The sequence below is a fragment of the Canis lupus genome, chromosome 10 (genome assembly GCF_011100685.1).
Source record: "Canis lupus familiaris isolate Mischka breed German Shepherd chromosome 10, alternate assembly UU_Cfam_GSD_1.0, whole genome shotgun sequence".
Taxonomy (NCBI): domain Eukaryota; kingdom Metazoa; phylum Chordata; class Mammalia; order Carnivora; family Canidae; genus Canis; species Canis lupus.
This window is the reverse complement of record NC_049231.1, coordinates 47702182-47720922: the sequence shown is the minus strand read 5'-3', so window position 1 is coordinate 47720922 and position 18741 is coordinate 47702182. Positions and strand designations below refer to the sequence as shown.

General features: G+C 36.1%; 1 protein-coding gene across 7 annotated transcripts in view; it reads right to left on the bottom strand.

Moving 5' to 3' along the window:
* Positions 1-18741, bottom strand: part of PPM1B (protein phosphatase, Mg2+/Mn2+ dependent 1B) — an 88588-nt gene that overhangs the window by 16891 nt on the left and 52956 nt on the right. For all 7 annotated transcript variants that reach the window (XM_038551179.1, XM_038551180.1, XM_038551178.1 and 4 more), the window contains 4 exons: positions 16885-17744; positions 9151-9268; positions 5879-5990; positions 5438-5495 (listed from right to left, as the gene is read on the bottom strand). In XM_038551179.1, coding sequence (XP_038407107.1) covers positions 5438-5495; positions 5879-5990; positions 9151-9268; positions 16885-17730 — 1134 coding nt within the window. In that variant the 5' untranslated portion in view covers positions 17731-17744. Of the gene's footprint in view, positions 1-5437; positions 5496-5878; positions 5991-9150; positions 9269-16884; positions 17745-18741 lie in introns of those variants that run through there.

Genomic DNA, 18741 nt, shown 5'->3' with positions numbered 1-18741 from the left:
TAGTGCTTAAAACTACTGAAGTCGACCACAATTTATTTCATATTCAAATCTACAATATATTTCCTTGATATAGGAAGACTAATGAAATTATAGGACAAAAAATCCTATTAGATGGGATGGTTAAAATTATTCTGGAAAATAAACTGAAGGCAATTATGGAGATGAGAATATAGAACTTTTCCCTCTGTTTCAATTTTCAAGGTTTCACTGTTATCTACACAAACACAGTTTAAAAGAAATCTCTCATGAAAATACGGCCTTATTCCAAATAAGATATAGGAATATAGATAAATCAGACAGCAAACAGAAGGGGAAATAAATTAAGCACATTTTAAAAGATAAATTTTAACTAGCTAGTGTTTATTTGCAGCATTTTTTTTAAAGATTTTATTTATTTATTCATGAGAGACACAGTGAGGGGCAGAGACATAGGCAGAGGGAGAAGCAGACTCCATGCAGGGAGCCCGACATGGTACTCGATCCTGAGACCTCAGGATCACGCCCTGGGCCAAAGGCAGGCACCAAACTGCTGAGCCACCCAGGCGCCCAAATTTGCAGCATTTTTTAATGCAGTTGCCATAAGCAAAATGCTTCAAATGATTAGCTAAAACAATCAATTATGGAGAAAATAGTGAAGAATGCTAATATAAATATTAACAGTGTTTTTGGTGGAGTTCTATCCTCTGCTTGTCAGCTAAGAATAATTTATAGAGCTGAAAAATCCTCAAATATGAGTTCATGAGATAAAATTAAAGTGACTACGGAAGAATCTATCTGTTATTTGCTAGGATCATATAAAATTTAATGAATCTGAAATAATTTTGAAGAGTTGTTTAAGTGGTTACGACCACATAGCTAAGATAAGCGGTATGTCCTACCATCCTTAAAAATAGTCTAAAGTCTAGTGCTATTTTCAAACAGTATAGATCTTCTCCATAAAAATGCTTTGACAAGTGAAAAAGAAACAATTTACAAAAAGTCATATTCACATAGTCCTGAAATTGTGATTATAAAAATGTAAAAGCAGCTGTGTTTATAACTGATCTATCTGAAATTATCAAAATAAAAAGACTGTATATAAAACTTAATGTGAAAACAGATTATGGAGATAGGCTATTGTCCTGTCTTTCCTCCCTTACTTACTTACTTATTTTCCTCCCTTCTTAAAAATCTGAATGCATTAAAAAGATTTTAGATTCAGATAAATAAAACTGTATATATTTTAATGAAAAACAACTGAAAATAAATTGGACTTGACTTAGTTTCAAAAACTGTATGAAATATTCCTCATCAAAACCAGAATATCTTAAGACTATAAAAGAGATTTGCAAAAGAATAGTAAACTATTTTTTGTAGGTAGGAAAGAGAGGTGGAGTATGGATATATATGTAATTTAAGTAACTCAGGCAACACAGAAAGGTATAGAGAATAGTTTTCGAAGTTACCCTGACAAGATTCAAATATTTTTTTTTTTAATTTTTATTTATTTATGATAGTTACAGAGAGAGAGAGAGGCAGAGACACAGGCAGAGGGAGAAGCAGGCTCCATGCACCGGGAGCCTGACGTGGGATTCGATCCCGGGTCTCCAGGATCGCGCCCTGGGCCAAAGGCAGGCACCAAACCGCTGCGCCACCCAGGGATCCCCCCTGACAAGATTCAAATTCTGGCTGTATGACTTGTTTTAGCTCTGCCAACTAGAGAGCTACTTCCTCTCACTGACTCTTAGTCTTATCTGTAAAAAGAAGGGTGTTGAGGACAACACCTATGATTTTATATATATATAATATTTGTGTGTACACACACACACACACACACACAATAGCTAGATGACTACAAGTCCTTACCCTTGCAAAATCATCAACATATATGGCTACTTGATTAGTGGTATATTTTAAAGATCAGAATCTAAATCAATGAAATAGCTTTTATTTTTTTTTTTTACACTTTTTTTTTTTTTTAATTTTTATTTATTTACTTATGATAGTCACGGAGAGAGAGAGAGGCAGAGACACAGGCAGAGGGAGAAGCAGGCTCCATGCACTGGGAGCCTGATATGGGATTCGATCCTGGGTCTCCAGGATCGTGCCCTGGGCCAAAGGCAGGCGCCAAACCGCTGCGCCACCCAGGGATCCCAGCTTTTATTTTCTTTTTGTAATCTCTACATCCAACATGAGGCTTGAATTCTGAACATATTCCAAAAGGTTGAACTAAAAAACAAATTTAGTTAACAACTTTAGAAGATTCCCCTAAATAGTGAGTTTTCTGAATATATCTTAAATGTTTTACTTTTGACTTATAGGGGTGCCTAGTGGCTCAGCTGGTTAAGCATCTTGATTTCAGCTCCAGTCATGATCTCAGGGTCATGGGATTCAGTCCTGTGTCGGGTCCTATGTGTGGAACCTGCTTGGGATTCTCTCTTTCCCTCTCCCTTTGCCCCTCTCCACCCTGCATGTGCTCTCGCTCACTTACTCTCAATCTAAAATTAAAAAAACAAACAAAAAGGAATATTATAAAAAATAAAATTTGGCATATATTCCACTTGGCTTTTTGAAATGTTATCCAAAAGATTTTTTTAATGTAAGAAAACTAAATGAATCCCTATTTCTAAAGGTATTACCTATAGGCATTCACAGCAGGGTAAGTCTATCTCTGATATAAAGCAGACATCTTAGGAATCTAAATACATCTCAGATTAACTCTGACTAGCATTCTCTTTTTTTAATATCTGTACAAAAATTTTTATTTTAAAAAACCCAACTATTGGCTCCTGCCACTGTACTTCCTGGCCACAGATGTAAGCTGAGAAGCATTTATGGAACACATCTGTGTCTAACTCACTGCTATGGTAGCTTAAGAGCTAAGAATTTAATTAAATACCTATAATTACTTCATTTTTTTCCTGCTTTTTTTTTTTCCTTTTAAGAGGATATTTCTGCTAATGTACATTTAGTATATTTCTGCTTCTGCTATGGTTCAACATTTTTCAAAGATCATGATTATTCTGAAAGGGTTAAGTATTATTTCCCAAAACAGGATTCTGGGTTGCAAAAGTTAGTTTTCATAGTAAATAGGGAAGTTTCTCCAATCTATGTATCTGTCGAGTAATGAGTTTACACGTTATCATCTGATCTCTGCAATTACTTCACTACTTGACTGCCAACATCTCTTTAATCTAACACTGCACATGTTTCTAACAGATTAAAATACCACCAATATTCCTATGAGTCTACCATTCTGCTGCTCCAAACATATGGTGGCTCCTCACTGTAAAGTTCAAAAGGCCTCTTCAGTCTCTCCAAAAATACTTCTGGCATCCTAAATTCTTATTTTTCACCAGCAGTTCTCTGCTCTAGTCAAAATGAGGTCCTTTCAAGACAGCTCAAAATTTGCTATTGCCTCTCCCATCCACTTGAACTATCATCCTCCTCATTTCATTTCTGTCATTCTAATCATTCTTATCTCCTCTTTTCTCTGCAAAAATCTGACTTTTCCGCAATCAGGTGTACAACTCACAGGGAAATTAATCACATTCTATATTTCATCATTTCTTTCTATCCTTTACTACATGATATAAACCATTTTACTCCTTAACTCATGTATCTACATGGCTCACAGCACTGACGGCGGGGATGAGACCATGCCTGATGTTTTGTGGAGTCTCCTCCCTCCATCAATTCCCCACATGGTGGTCTGTCCATGTTTGATCTGCTGAAGTTACTAGAAAGCTTATATATAAGGTAGAGGTAGAGAGGTAATTAAGTATGCATCTCCTTAATTTACATAGTCATGTAATAATTGTATTCGAGGCCAGTTTTTTTACCTTGAGCCTGTCTTCAGTTTCATGGCTCTGCTGTTTATTCACTGTTTATAGAGCTACTGTGTGTAAGAAGTATTTTCTGTTTTTTAAAAAAGTTTAAAACATTAACTTAATGTTAATTGGGGGGGGGGTTTGAAATGTTTCTTAAAATTGTATCTGGAGTAAAAGCTAATATTCTCAAGGGACCTTAAAGAAATTCAGCAAGGTATAATGAGATAATTTTTTAAGATTATATAACAGGAGTACATTTTCAAGCACATGAAGAAACAGGAGCACTTACTTATATGGTTAGTAATGAATCAATAACTACTTTTTGAGGGCTTATTTCCTCTAATGATGCTGGATGCTGTGTGGAACCTGTGATCTAAGGGATTAGCCTCTCTCCACTCCACCACCCAGTTACCATGGGCTTTTTTCAGTTGTGTCAACATTCTGCCCTTGTTTGTCTGACCTGGGTTCTTTCTAAATCTATCACATGACATATCTTTATTTTTAAATGAATTTTCACAACTTTAGATATAATTCTTAATACTCTGAGGTACTGGATACAAAAGAAAGACTCAGAACCACTGCTCTAGACCAAGATATATATATATATATCCCATTATTAGCAATATACAGACCACTTTCATCCAACTCACTAAAATGTATTAATTTTAACTTTTTTCTTTTTGTAAGGATACTTCTATTGTTAAGAAAAAAAGAAGTGATAGGATATTGCTGTGTAATAGTGAATCCTACAAAAACGGTACAACTGAGAGGACAAATAATTTCTACCAGTGGCTGATGTCTCTCTCAAGACCTGACACAAAGAACTGGAGACTCAGAGGGTGTCTATTTCTTCTCAACAAGTTAACCTTAGCTCCCCCAAATCTTTCAAGTGTGTATGTTAAAAATTAAGTTACTCGTTTACAGATGTCAGAAAACTTCAAAAACTTTACGAGAAAATACTTATTCAAATTAATGACTTTGAAATGTAGGGGGATTAAAAAAAAAAAGAAGGAGTAGGCATTGTTTTGTCTCCTACTACTAGTACTAAGATTAAAACACTACAGAGGTACAGCTGACAGCTCATCGCTATTTCTCAGGAAGGTAAAGGAAGAGTTTTGCTCTGATAAAGCACAGCAGGATACAACAGAATGGTTATCTCAGTTCAACACAAAATATCTACAGTGGTAACGTTAAAGGTTAAGAAAGAAATTATCCTTAGGTATTCAACTGGGCAGACGGGCACGGAAAGTCAGGTCTTTAAAACAATAGCTCATTTCTCTATCACTAAGTCTAGTGAGGATAGCAGCCTGCTGAAGGAGAAACAGATATTTAAAAGCATGTTCTTCACCTCAAAATTAAGATTTAAGGGAGAAGGAGAAGGAAAGGCAGACATACAGGGAAGAAATAAGTACAGTCCAACAAAAAGGTACTCAATGCCCATCAAGTGACAACAAACTTATCTATAAAACAGAACTGTATCTCTACCTCTATTTCTAGACATTTCCTTAAACTGACTCCTTAACATGAAAGGTACTAATAAATTATAGATTTCATAATGTGAATGTATTATCTCTAGTATTTACATTATAAAATTATTTTAAATGCTTAAGAAATAAAAGGAAACTTACCCCATCATTTTCTCTATGTGGATTCAGCCTACTATAAACAGCTTCAATAACATTGCGCCTAAAAAAAATTATGCTTTAGTTTTATTAAGTTACACACAATTACTAAGCTTCTGAATATTTAAAATAATAATTCATCCTGACTATCCTCAAAAATGAACTGTCACACTAAATGCTTGGCAAGAACACAGTTTCTACATTTCACTTAGAATTTGATTCAGCATAAGCCATTGATTCTCATTTACAAAGGAAAGGACGACTTTCACCTTCAAAGCTTGTGATAAATAATTCCCTTTAAAAAAACCCTTTGGATGAAATTTTTCTTCTCTAATATAAGAACCATCATGCCATCTTATCTTTAGATAATTGATATACTTCTTCCTCAAAATTACTTAATTACTAATTATAAATGAACTCAAAATTAGTTCTTTTTGTTCTACTTACTTGCCAGCAAGGCCTCCCCCAGGAGGTAAATTTGGGATATTTTCTGCAGACAAGATGCGCATGACATGGGCAAGATCAGGCATTCCTTCCTCACCAGACTTCTCCATAATTTCTGCAAGTTTTTAAAAAGAATTCCTAAATTAATGTGTTAACTCAGAGTTCACAGAGTGAAACAAGGGGAAGTATTTGGTAGTATAAATTTTATTTATTTTCTTTTTTAAAAATTTAAATTCAAGTTAGTTAAGATATAGTGTATTAGTTTTTGTAGTATCAATTTTAAAATGTAAAAAAAAAGCAAACATTATCTTACTATCACACAGGAATAAAAGAAATATAAAAAGTTATTTGCATACATAAAAGTAAAAACTGGAAGAAGTGAAATGTTCAAAAATACAGGGACAGTTAAGAAAATTTTGGTATAGCCAATGAGTGAAATGGTGTATATCACTAAAAATGATCCCTCTGAACATAGTACAGCTATATGGAAAAACACTCTGATCTAATTTTATGTAAGAATAATAAATACATGATGAGCTAATGTTGGCAAAGTGAATTTTAAAAATGTTTTAAAAAATTAAAAAAATAAGACAAAAGTTATTAACACTATAATTACAAAAAAAGTGGTAGATGAATAAGGATTGTAAAGAGAAGGAGAAAAATTAGGAATTGTTTTATAAGGTTATTTTAAATTGAAGACAACTAACATACTAGTTTCAGACGTACAACACCGTGATTCAACAATTTTAAATATTACAAAATACTGGCTGTAGTAAGTGTAGTCACCATACAATGTTAATACAATATAATATCACTGACTGTATTCCCTATGCTGGAATAGAGGTCAGCCCTGTGACCTCTATGGTAACTGGAAGTTTGTACCTCTTACTCCCCAATTCACCCAGTCCCCTATCCTTCCTCTGACCACACCTATGAGTCTGTTTCTGCTTTTTTAGGTTCCACATAAAGTGAAAACATTGTCTTACTTTACTTAGCATAATACCTTCTAGGTCCATCCATGCTGTTTTATAAGACTTTTGATCCTAAAGTAGTTATGTTCCACAACAATTTAAAATAAAAAAAGGAAAATAAATCCTAGAACTTGCTAAAGCTTAGAACAAAATAAAACATTTACACATTCCATTTATATTTACAATTTATGGAAAATACATCTTTAGAGCATGATTATTTGGCCAGTATTAAGACATAAAGTCCTCAAATATCAGATGAGGCCAATTTACTTTAAGACAACAAATAGCAGTGTCCTTAGCAGCTGCTGTGCCTCATGAGCCCCTTGCCATGACCTTAACTTTCACCACTCCCATTCAACTCTGCCCCTGACTCCCCTATCTCCAAAGGTAGAGAAGCCTTCTCCTACTTCTAGATCTTCATATATACTTTCCCTTTGATTTGAAACACTTTTTATGCCATTCCAACCAATCCATTTTGTATAGGTCAGTCATGTTCATTCTTCAGGTTTCAACTTCATATGTCACTTTTTCAAATTCTTCTCCAACCCAAGCCAGAAGTAGGTGCACTGCTACATGCTTCCATGTATATGATGTTTACTGTATCACAGACTGTAAGCTTCTTAAAGGCAGGACAGTAACTTTTGTGCCTTATACTTGTATAAAGATTTCTCCTTATACTAGTACAGGATTTCTCAGCCTTGGCATTATTGACCTTTTGGACCAGACAAATTTTTATCATACAGGCGACCTTGTGTACTGCAAAATATTAAGCCATATCCCTGGCCTCTAGTCACTACAGGTTTGTGACACCCTCTTAGTTATGACACCAAATATTTCTCCAGAGATTGCCACAATGAAAAAGAGAGACAGAGACAGACATGGGGAGAGGGAGGGGGAGGAAAGAATGAGCATGTTATAGAAAGTAGAGAAGTCAATTATAATGTAAACAAATGAGGAATCTAGGTAAAAGGTACTACACATTGTCCATGGGAGCTCTATTTTTTCAACTTTTCTGTAAGTTTAAAATTATTGCAAAAAAAAAAAAAAACTATCGCAAAATAAAAAGTTAAAAGAAGTACAGTTAATACTTGAACGACTTAGGTTTCAACTGTGTCAGTCCACTTATATGTGGGTATTTTTCGATACAGTAAGGTACTGTAAATGTATTTTCTCTTTATGACTTTTTTTAAAGATTTTATTTATATATGCATGAGAGACATAGAGAGAGAGAGAGAGAGGGGGGCAGAGACACAGGCAGAGGGAGAAGCAGGCTCCATACAGGGAGCCTGACATGGGACTCGATCCCGGGTCTTCAGGATCCCACTCTGGGCTGAAGGCAGCGCTAAACCACTGAGCCACCGGGGCTGCCCTCTTTATGATTTTCTTACCATTTTCTTCTCTCTAGCTTACTTTTGGAAAAATAGAGCATATAACACATAGAACATACAAAATATGTGTTAACCAACTATTTATCAGTAAGGCTTCCAGTCAACAATAGACTATTGCTTTGGGGGAGTCAAAACTTATATGCACATTTTTTTTTTTAATGTTTTAGTTATTTATTTGAGAGCAAGCAAGCACAAGCAGAGGGAGAGGCAGAGAAAGAGGGTGAAACAGCCTCCACACTGAGCAGGGAGCTGGATAAGGGGCTCTATCCCAGGAAGATGCTGGGATCATGACCAGAGCCAAAGGCAGACGCTCAAGACTAAGCCACTCAGGCACCCCTTATATGCACATTTTCAACTGAGGGGGAGAGTGGAAGGGGAAAGTGGGGATGGGTGGGTGTGTCTGCACCCCCAAATCCCACGGTGGTCAAGGGTCAACTGTAAATCAATAATCTTTCACAACATCAATGCTGACTCTTATCAGTAAGATAAAAACATACCGTATCATGAATTTCTAGATTAATTTGGGAGGAGAGAATTACTGTTGGTGGAATGACAGCATTTGATATTCATGATAAGCCCCGAGGCAAATTTCACTGGACTCTTTACTAAGTATAATCAGGGAAAGGGGAAATAAAATAGCAAGCTTTTACAGACTATTTTCAAATGTTTCTCTTTAGTGGTATAATAGACATATTTGTCTTCTCCCTGCCAATAAATTCCCACACACTGGTCCAAGATGTGATAGTAAATCTCAGTAGACAGATGCATGTTTATTTTAAGGCCTTGTTTTGAAATACTTAATTGTTATTTTTCCTAATTCTAAAAGAACTATTTGATAAACAAGAGAGAATACCTTTCCTTTCCTTCTAAATGAAAAAAAAAAAAAAAAAAAAAAAAAAAAAAGCACCTTTCTTACCTTCAACCCGTGATTCCAAGTGCTTATCCAGCTCTGAATCTTTTCTCACTGCTTCATCTGAGACCTTGGGAGCATTTGAAAAGCAAACTAGAACAATACTCATGTTATCTCGACTTCCCTGTATATTAAAGAAAGAAAAAGAAAGAATTCTATTTCCACAGTCCAGCAACTTTCTATTATTTAACTCAAAAGTTAATTACATTAAGCAATTATAGTTTATTTAAATCACCAGAATGTACACATTCAACAACATTCATTTCCATTCCAAAGAACTATTTGAAGCATTCCCTGAAGAAACAAGATCTCTAGATATGAGTAGATCTGTAATTATTTTATGACTTTTAATTCTGTGTACCTATTCTTACCCACCAGCACTCTACAACCTAAGAAATGAAGATATCTTCATATATATTACATCTTCTAAACTGTTTGCCACTCATGATTGCATATTCCCAAAGTGGCTTACACCCAAACACACATTCCCAAACAAGTGTGCAATTTTCACCTAGCTAATTAACCTGCATCAGAGCAATGTTAGCAAAACTCTATTGCATTTAACATAGCTGAAAATTACTCATCATTAGGATGCCCAAGACACTATACTGAACAATTACAAGCAGAGTAGAAAACAGATTGTAAACTCTTCTGAGAATCAAGCAGCAAACAATGGAATGTAACTGGATGGCTGAGATACTATATAGTCAGATATAACAACTTTTGAAGGAGAGACCTCAGATTGTTATATAGAATCACAAATAGTATCAGAGTCTGCAGAGGGAAGCTAAAACTGCTAACTTAGGGACAAATTTTACTGCTGCCTTGGTAATTGCACTTCCACAGACAAATGATCTACATTTTAAAAAGTAGCACCATTACCATGAGCTTATGAGAAATAAATTTAAAATTTTCTCATAACTTTTCCTATAGGTATATTACTTTAACTGAGTCTCTTACACCAGTGACTTGGAATAGTGACTTTTTCAACCCACCCCCTCCTTATTTTTTTTTTTTACCACTCTAAAAAAACCAAAGTCAATGTAGGTGGCAGGCACTCTGTCTGACGGTGCAGTTTGCCAACCCAAGTGAAAAAAAGCCAAGGCCATACCCATTCTTGTCTTGTCAGTCATTATGGCCAGGATTAGGCAGAGATTGTTTGGTTCAGACTTGCCACCTTTTTGAAACCTATATAACACAGCCAAAAAATACACAAAGGACTTGAAAAACTTTTGCCACCACCTCCTAAACTCAATGTAGTAAAGCTTGAAGACGATGGAGTTTAGTTAGGCCTTAAGGCAGCTTCAAAAAAGAACAACTCTTTCCACAGACTCCCATGCTTTAGTAGGAAAAAAATATCCTGAGTATAAAACCAGATTCTCCATATCTGAAAAAAAAAAAATCAGGATTTCCAAAAAATCAGGACAGGCCCAAATTAATTTCATTCTCTAATAAAATCCACCAAGACCTTCATATAAGAAATAATGTATTGGCTGTATGTGTATATACATATCTGCACAAACACACTATGGTTCCAAATAGCACCCTTCCTCCCTCCACCCCTAAAAGAGCAATACATTCATTCTATAGGAATCAGGGTTGACCACATAAATTCAAGTCAGGCAAAAGCTTTATACCATATATATTAAAGACACACACACACATACACAATTTCCACAAGTTTTTTATGTTATAAAATTATATCTTATCAATTAAGAAATTAACTGAAATACAGTTTCAGGAAGTTTAAATATCAAAAACTAAAGGAAATAATTTTTTTAAAAGGAAATAATTTACATTTACACCTCAGCTATGTGTGATTTCAATGATGCCTCTTCTATTTCTACATAAAGATGACTTTCAGGGGTGCCTGGGTGGCCAGTCAGTTGAGCAATGACTGGGTTTCAGCTCAGGTTGTAATTTTGAGGTCATGGGATTGAATCACCCCCAACCCCCAGGCTCCGCATTCACCTTAGAGCCTGCTTAAGGTTCTCTCTTCCTCTCCCTCTCTGGCTCTAAAACAAATAAATAAATCTTAAAAAAAAAAAAAAAAAAAAAGACACAGGGTACTATGATATACTGAGATATTAAAAATGAGGGGAAAGAGAGTGATACTTCACATCTGTGGACACCCTTCAAACTACCGTGAAGCAGTTCAGTTCAACAACTGGTAACACTATATTCCTCTCAATGATGTGCTATCTTTTCAAAGCCAGGGTTCTGAGAGTAGCTAAGATTAAAAAGCAAGTCCCAAAGAAAATCAATGTGATGGGGATCCCTGGGTGGCTCAGCGGTTTGGCGCCTGCCTTTGGCCCAGGGCATGATCCTGGAGTCTTGGGATCAAGTCCCGCATTGGGCTCCCTGCATGGAGCCTGCTTCTCCCTCAGCCTGTGTCTCTGCCTCTCTCTCTCTCTCTCTCTGTCTCTCATGAATAAATAAGTAATTAGAAAGAAAGGAAAGAAAGAAAGGAAAGAAAGAAAGAGGGATCCCTGGGTGGCTCAGGGGTTTAGCGCCTGCCTTCGGCCCAAGGCGTGATCCTGGAGTCCTGGGATCGAGTCCCGCATCGGGCTCCCAACATGGAGCCTGCTTCTCCCTCCTCTTGTGTGTCTCTGCCTCTCTCTCTCTCAATCTCTATGTCTATCATAAATAAATAAATCTTAAAAAAAAAATTTATAAAGAAAAGAAAATCAGCGTGATACATGAAATGAGGGTAGCTTTGGGCCATGATTCCAAGATTTGAGAAACTATGCAGTGACCAACAGGTACACATATCTCATTAGTATGTAACTGTTGGCTCTAACTATATAATACTTGTATCTGCTACTGGCTAAGTAGCATTGCAAAAAAACTCTGAGATACTCAAGCACCATGTGACCAAGAAAATTTGCAAATTGCTACACTATAGACTATATTTTTATACTCATTCTCTTCTTACTCCAAAATACCCAACCACACCCCAAATACTATCTATGTTTACTTCTGCAGTATTTAGAATTTTATTTTCTGAAACCTGTAACAGAAAAACTCCTGAGTTTAGAGCTAAACAGTTTTGGGGGAGTGTACAAGTACATTTCCCATGTTGTATTACTAATCTGGAATGGTGCTGCCTTTGGAAAATAAGTTATTTTCCCTCAATTTTATCCAACTATCAGGTACAATTTCATGTTTTAAAATAAATAAGCTTCTGATAAGTGGTATATAAAGTGAATTTAGGAAAATCAAATATATATATATTTATTTATTTATTTATTTATTTAAGATTTTATTTATTCATGAGAGACACAGAGAAAAAGAGGCAGACACACAGGCAGAGGGAGAAGCAGGCTCCATGCAGGAAGCCCGATGTGGGACTCGATCCCGGGACTCCAGGATCATGCCAAGCTGAAGGCAGATGCTTCACCGCTGAGCCACACAGGCATCCCTCAAATAGTATTTTAAAAGAAAAAAAATTAAAGAACAATTTAAAGGGACACTGACTTTTACAATTTAGGAAAAACAAAGCAGGCGGCAAAGTAACATGCATAATATAATCCATTTCTGTAAAAAACAAACAAAAAAACGAGGGAAAGAAAACCCTATCTTTATACTTCTGTATGTTTGTATAAATAAACACAGAATTATTTGTTAGTATATATGTGGCTACTTAAGGGAGATGAGATATTTAAAAAGGACATAAATACAATCATCTGTGGATATGTTCATAAAGTTCTGAGGGCACCTGGGCAGCTCAGTGGTTGGGCATCTGCCTTCAGCTCAGGTCGTGATCCCAGGGTCCCATGATCGAGTCCCGCATCAGGCTCCCCATGGGGAGCCTGCTTCTCCTTCTGCCTGTGTCTCTGCCTCTCTCTGTGTCTCATGAATAAATCAATAAAAATCTTTTTAAAAAATGTTCTTATTAATCTTCTTAATTAGTGAAAAAAGAAAAAGAAACTCTTACTATTTCCCTTTGGGAAAAATTTTTCATCAAACCCTCTGTGAAACATCGGCAATGGACACACAAACTTGAATCAAGAAATGTGCATTCTAGTCTTGGCTTCAACACTCATCAAAATATGACCTTACAGCTATCTTTTAATGTCAAACCTCTATTTCCTTATTGCAAATTGGAAACAGATTTTTATTTCGTTCACCTCAGAGGGTTACTAGGAGGATAAATGGTTGTTATTTATAAGTTATGAAAGGCTATGCAAACAGAAGTTACATAGTCTATGCAACCTGAAATTAGCTACTAGCATTGGCAATAAAATGGGAAAGCTCCTTTGTTAGGGATTATTCTCTCCTACAGTTAAATATCTTAGAGAGTAATGCCCGACTGGAGTCATCCAACACTTTCAGCTTCATATTGCTAGGTGGAAATCCTGAAAAAAGATTATCATTAGCAATAATGCTAACTACCTTTTATAGTCGTTGTGAAAATTAAATGCATTAAAATATGTGTAAAGTGCTTAGAATAACATTTGGCTCACAGAAAGCAATAATTTACTGAGCTATTGTGATTATGACAATGATCACAATCTCCCAGGATTTCATGAGTTAATATATTAAAAAAAGTGCTTGTAAACAATTAGGGCATGATAAGTGTTAGAAATGTTAGAAAATATTAACACATCATTTAAATCTATTGTCAGGAAAACTTCCACTTAAAAACTGGATCTGCTGTCCCTCCTTCCCTCCCTCTCTCTCTCTCCTCTTGAAGAAGCTAGCACCTACTGAGCAATCACTAAGTGCCAAACACTGAGCTAAGTGCTTTCCATGGATTTTAAAATTTTGTATTCAATCTTTCAGACTAAGTTCAAAGCAATCATATTCTATTTTAATCATACGGTTTTATAATATTGTTAACCCTTGGTTTTACACTACAAACAAGTGGAATGAGAAAATTATGGAGTTAAAAAAACAGAATGGATAAGAGGTTTAATATTTAAATCCATTAAATAACAGGTAAAGGTTCAAAATATTCTTAGGTCTGTATGTTTCAACACCAAAGTTAACCAAGCTTCTCAAAACGGAATTCAATTTGGGGCACCTAGGTGGCTCAGTCAGTTAAGCATCTGACTCCTGATTTCAGCTTAGATCATGATCTTAGGTTGTGAGATAGAGCCCTGTCTCAGCCCTGCGTTCAGTGGGGAGTATGTTTGAGATTCTCTCTCTCCCCTCCCTCTGCCCCTTCACCTTCCAGGGCACGGGCACTCTAATTAAAAAAGACAAACAAGGGGGATCCCTGGGTGGCGCAGAGGTTTGGCGCCTGCCTTTGGCCCAGGGCGCGATCCTGGAGACGCGGGATCGAATCCCGCATCAGGCTCCCGGTGCATGGAGCCTGCTTCTCCCTCTGCCTATGTCTCTGCCTCTCTCTCTCTCTCTGTGACTATCATAAATTAAAAAAAAAAAAAAAAAAAAAAAAGACAAACAAGGGCAGCCCCGGTGGCACAGCAGTTTAGCGCCACCTGCAGCCCGGGGTGTGATCCTGGAGACCCAGGATCAAGTCCCACATCGGGCTTCCTGCATGGAGCCTGCTTCTCCCTCTGCCTGTGTCTCTGCCTCTCTCTTCACTCTCTCTGAATGAATGAATGAATAAATAAATCTTTAAAAAAAAAAAAAAAGACAAAAAATCTGATTTCAATTTGAATGCAGCTTCATTCAAAGGAACCACAGTGGTCAACTTCCACTAAAATTGAATGAATCATTATGTTCCAACCTCTTGTCCCTATTACTATCATTTATCATTTCTGAGATTCTAGAAATCTGGGATATTTAATACCATCAACAGGAATATTTAATCACTGAAAAAAGCTGTCAAGCAAAGATACACCACCAGAATCATTTCAACCCCATTCAGAAGGGTGGGGTCAAAATTCCTGAAAAGTAACATCCTTTCACTGGAAAGAACAGTGCAGTTTATCCACAATACAAACTTCTTTTTTACTCCAAAATTACAGACCTAATAGATTTTGGCTATTCCTTCAAAACAACATGCCATTTTTCCAACAAAATACTATGCAACCATGACAAATGATTTAGACTGATACCTATAGATATGGAGATCTCTCTACAACATACTGTTGAACAAAAAAGTATACTGTCGAGTAACAAGTATAATTTTTACATAAATACACATACTCACAGGCAGGCAAAAAAGACTGGAAAGATATATGCCACACAGCGAATGCAGCCAACTTAGGTTAGTGGCAAAGTTTATGAATGTTTTTTTTATATGTTCTGGATTACCTGGAATTTTTTTCAGTAACAAGTATATACTTGTTTTAGAATCAGGGAAAATGCTGTTTTGTCTGCTAGTCAAGCAAAAAACATCTTGCTTTTGTCTCAAAAAGTTGCAGGTCAAAATCTCTCCATTTAGAGTTCAAGGAGAAAACATTTTTAGAGCCTATTCAATCACCACAACTATTGATACTCTCATACTTAACCTATCCAGATAAGTAAAAAAAAAAAGTATACAGTATGCTTAAGGAAAAAAAAAAATCGAAAAGCTAATAAAGGAGCCATCATTTAATATTCTTTCAGAAAAAAGCTGCCAACTGGAAACACCAGCCCTTAAATTTTCTCTATTTGAAGTTGTCTCCTCCCATTCTATGGAAAAGAAGTTGACTCTGCCAAAACCTGGGTATTTCCACAGACTCAGACATCCTTGTTCAGAAACTTTCTGGCTATGTCTGTACCTTCCAAGGCAACTTATGTGGTTGGGAGACAGAACAGTTCTAATCTAGACAGAATAAATAAGTCAAAACCTTTATTTCATATAACCAAAGGTTAGATTTGCCTTGATATCTTTTCAATCAGTCTTGTATGCTCACATATTCTAGGCACTGGCCAGATAATTCAAATTTTAACTGAGCATTACATAGGCACTGTCAAAAACCCACTTGAAACTAATACTTTAAACACATTCAAGGGAATTGCCAAATATGTCTTAGTTTGGATTTGCTTTCCCTATTATTGTATCCAGTTAAGATTCACAGAACATTACAAAACTAAATTAAATGTTCCTGATCCACAGGAATCCTTCACAGCATTATATTTTATTTTAGTCTTTGGTTTTTAATCATTAGTGATGAAAAAAACATCCATATGAAAAGAATCCTAGTATCTTCTACAGAAGATATTTTCTACCAGAAGATATTTTCTATTTTCTAAGATATTTTCTACCAGTTACATAGAGCCATATGTAAATGTCTTTTTGATTCTGTTGCTAAGAAACAGTTTCTTTTACTAAATGATAAGAAATATACAAGTCATACTTTTACTTCGGTTTTCATTTTAAGCTGCTAGGAGGCTCAGATCTAAATTACAAAACTTGACTTAGCCTAGGTCTCTGGTGTACCTCCCCATATGACACATGGCTTTTGATCTTTTGTATATCTAGTACAGAAATATACCATATACATAGTTCATCAAATTGCTTCAAAATTAGGCATAAGACTGCTATTGCCAATACTGAGAATTTAAATTGAAAGGCACACTTCTATACAGATGCCTTTGCCACAACAAAAGCCATAAAGTTCTAAATGACAACAAATGCCACAAATTTATTCAACTTAATTTTTGAATTAGAAGGGTGGGGCAAACAAAGATGGGAAAAAAAATTATTTCTGGTGAAAAAAATAATTTAAAGACATACAGTTTTTCCCTAATGAAAAGTTTTTAAAATTTAAGTTTGGTTACTTTTACTTACCATGCCTTTTCAAAATTAATGGTATTTTAATTATAACAAAAAGACTTACATACCTTATGTAAACAAGTGTCCACTACCCAATTGCACACATTTTCCAGGTCATCAGATACCTCAAGCCTAGATTTAACAAATTCACAGAGCTCCTCATTACTCATAACATCCCAGATCCCATCACAAGCCAAGATGATAAATTCATCCTCTTCTGCTCTTAAAATTTCATAAACCTCAGGCTCTGGAGAAACAAGTTGTTCTGTTGGGCCCTTGCCGTCAACACACTTGTAATCATAGTCCCCCAAAGCACGAGACACTGCTAATGAACCATTAACACGTTGTATCATTACACTGCCTCCTGCATTTTGGATTCGCTCCTTCTCCCTTGGATTGCAAGGTTTGTGATCCTGGGTAGAAAAGCAGACTTGTCCATTCCTATACAGAACAGCACGTGAATCACCACAGTTGATAAAGTAGACATGCTTAGGTGAAATCAGGACCCCCACTGCAGTCGAACCACTTCTGTCCATTCCATTTCTGAGGTCTGAAAAGTTACGCATGTATTCATCAATTTTCAAAAAGCCAGTTCTGATGCCATTCTTGACATTTTCCACGGAGGGCTCAAGAGCAGATCCTGATTTTCCAGCTGCCCTAAAGTCTTCATTATTAGTGATGTGTTCTAATAAATGTGTTGAGCAGTAATTTGCTACTCGAGATCCAGCATGACCATCATAAACTGCAAAAAATGACCAGTCTTCCAAGCCATGAGGAATACCTACAACAGCCGTGTGTGCATCTTCCATTTCTACTCTCCATCCTTGCATGCTGCTCAGGCCATAACGTAAACCATTCCCAGCACCATGAGCATTATGTTTCTCAGTTTTGGGTTTATCCAAAAATGCACCCATGTTTAATAATGTATCTGAAAGAAAACAAAAATGGTCATGGATTATATGTTTAAATCTGTCAGATTTAATCTACAATATTCCATCTGTTCTCTGGTAACTCCTATCTGAAGTATATTTTCCAGTATTATCTGAATTTACTGGAATAACAAAAAAGAAACTAAGAAAATTTCCCCATACATCCTTATTCTAGAACAGTGGTTTCTCAGTCCTAGCACATTAGAATCATCAGACCAATTAAATCAGAATCTCTAGGGTTGGGACCCAGATATCTTTTTTTTTTTTTTTTTTTTTTTTTTCTAAGCCTCTCTGGTGACTTAGATGTGCAGTAAGTTGAGAACCACAGTTCCAGGAAAGGAAAACTAACAGACACTACCAGTTAAGTTTTCTTAAATATTCAATTTATAAGATAACTCTGGGGTTCAATACAGAAGACTGTCTCATGAGAATATTCAGAATGGTGTGGCTTTTCTAATATATTAAGGTACTTTGGTATAGTTCAGAAATACTTCCAAATGCATGTATTGTAAGATACTGTAAGATAGTGATTAAGACAACAACTGTAAAATTCAATTAAAACAAAACTCAGGACACCTGCGTGGCTCAGTAGTTGGGCACCTGCCTTTGGCTCAGGTCGTGATCCTGGGATCCAGGACTGAGTCCTGCATCAGGCTCCCTGTAAGGAGCCTGCTTCTCCCTCTGCCTGTGTCTCTGCCTCTCTTAGTCTGTGTCTCTCATGATTAAATAAATAAATCTTTAAAACAAAACAAAACAAAATCTCAGGGCTCCTGAGTGGCTCAGTCAGCTAAGCATCTGCCTTCGGCTCAGGTCATGGTCCCAGATTGAGCCCCACATAAGGGCTCAGTGGACAGCCTGCTTCTCCCTCTCCCTCTCCCTCTGCCTGCCACTCCCCCCTGCTTGTTCTGTATCAAATAAACAAAATATTTTAAAAAAAAAAAACAAAACATAAGATCTTCATTCTATAAACATTTGATTTTATCAAAGTTTTAGTGT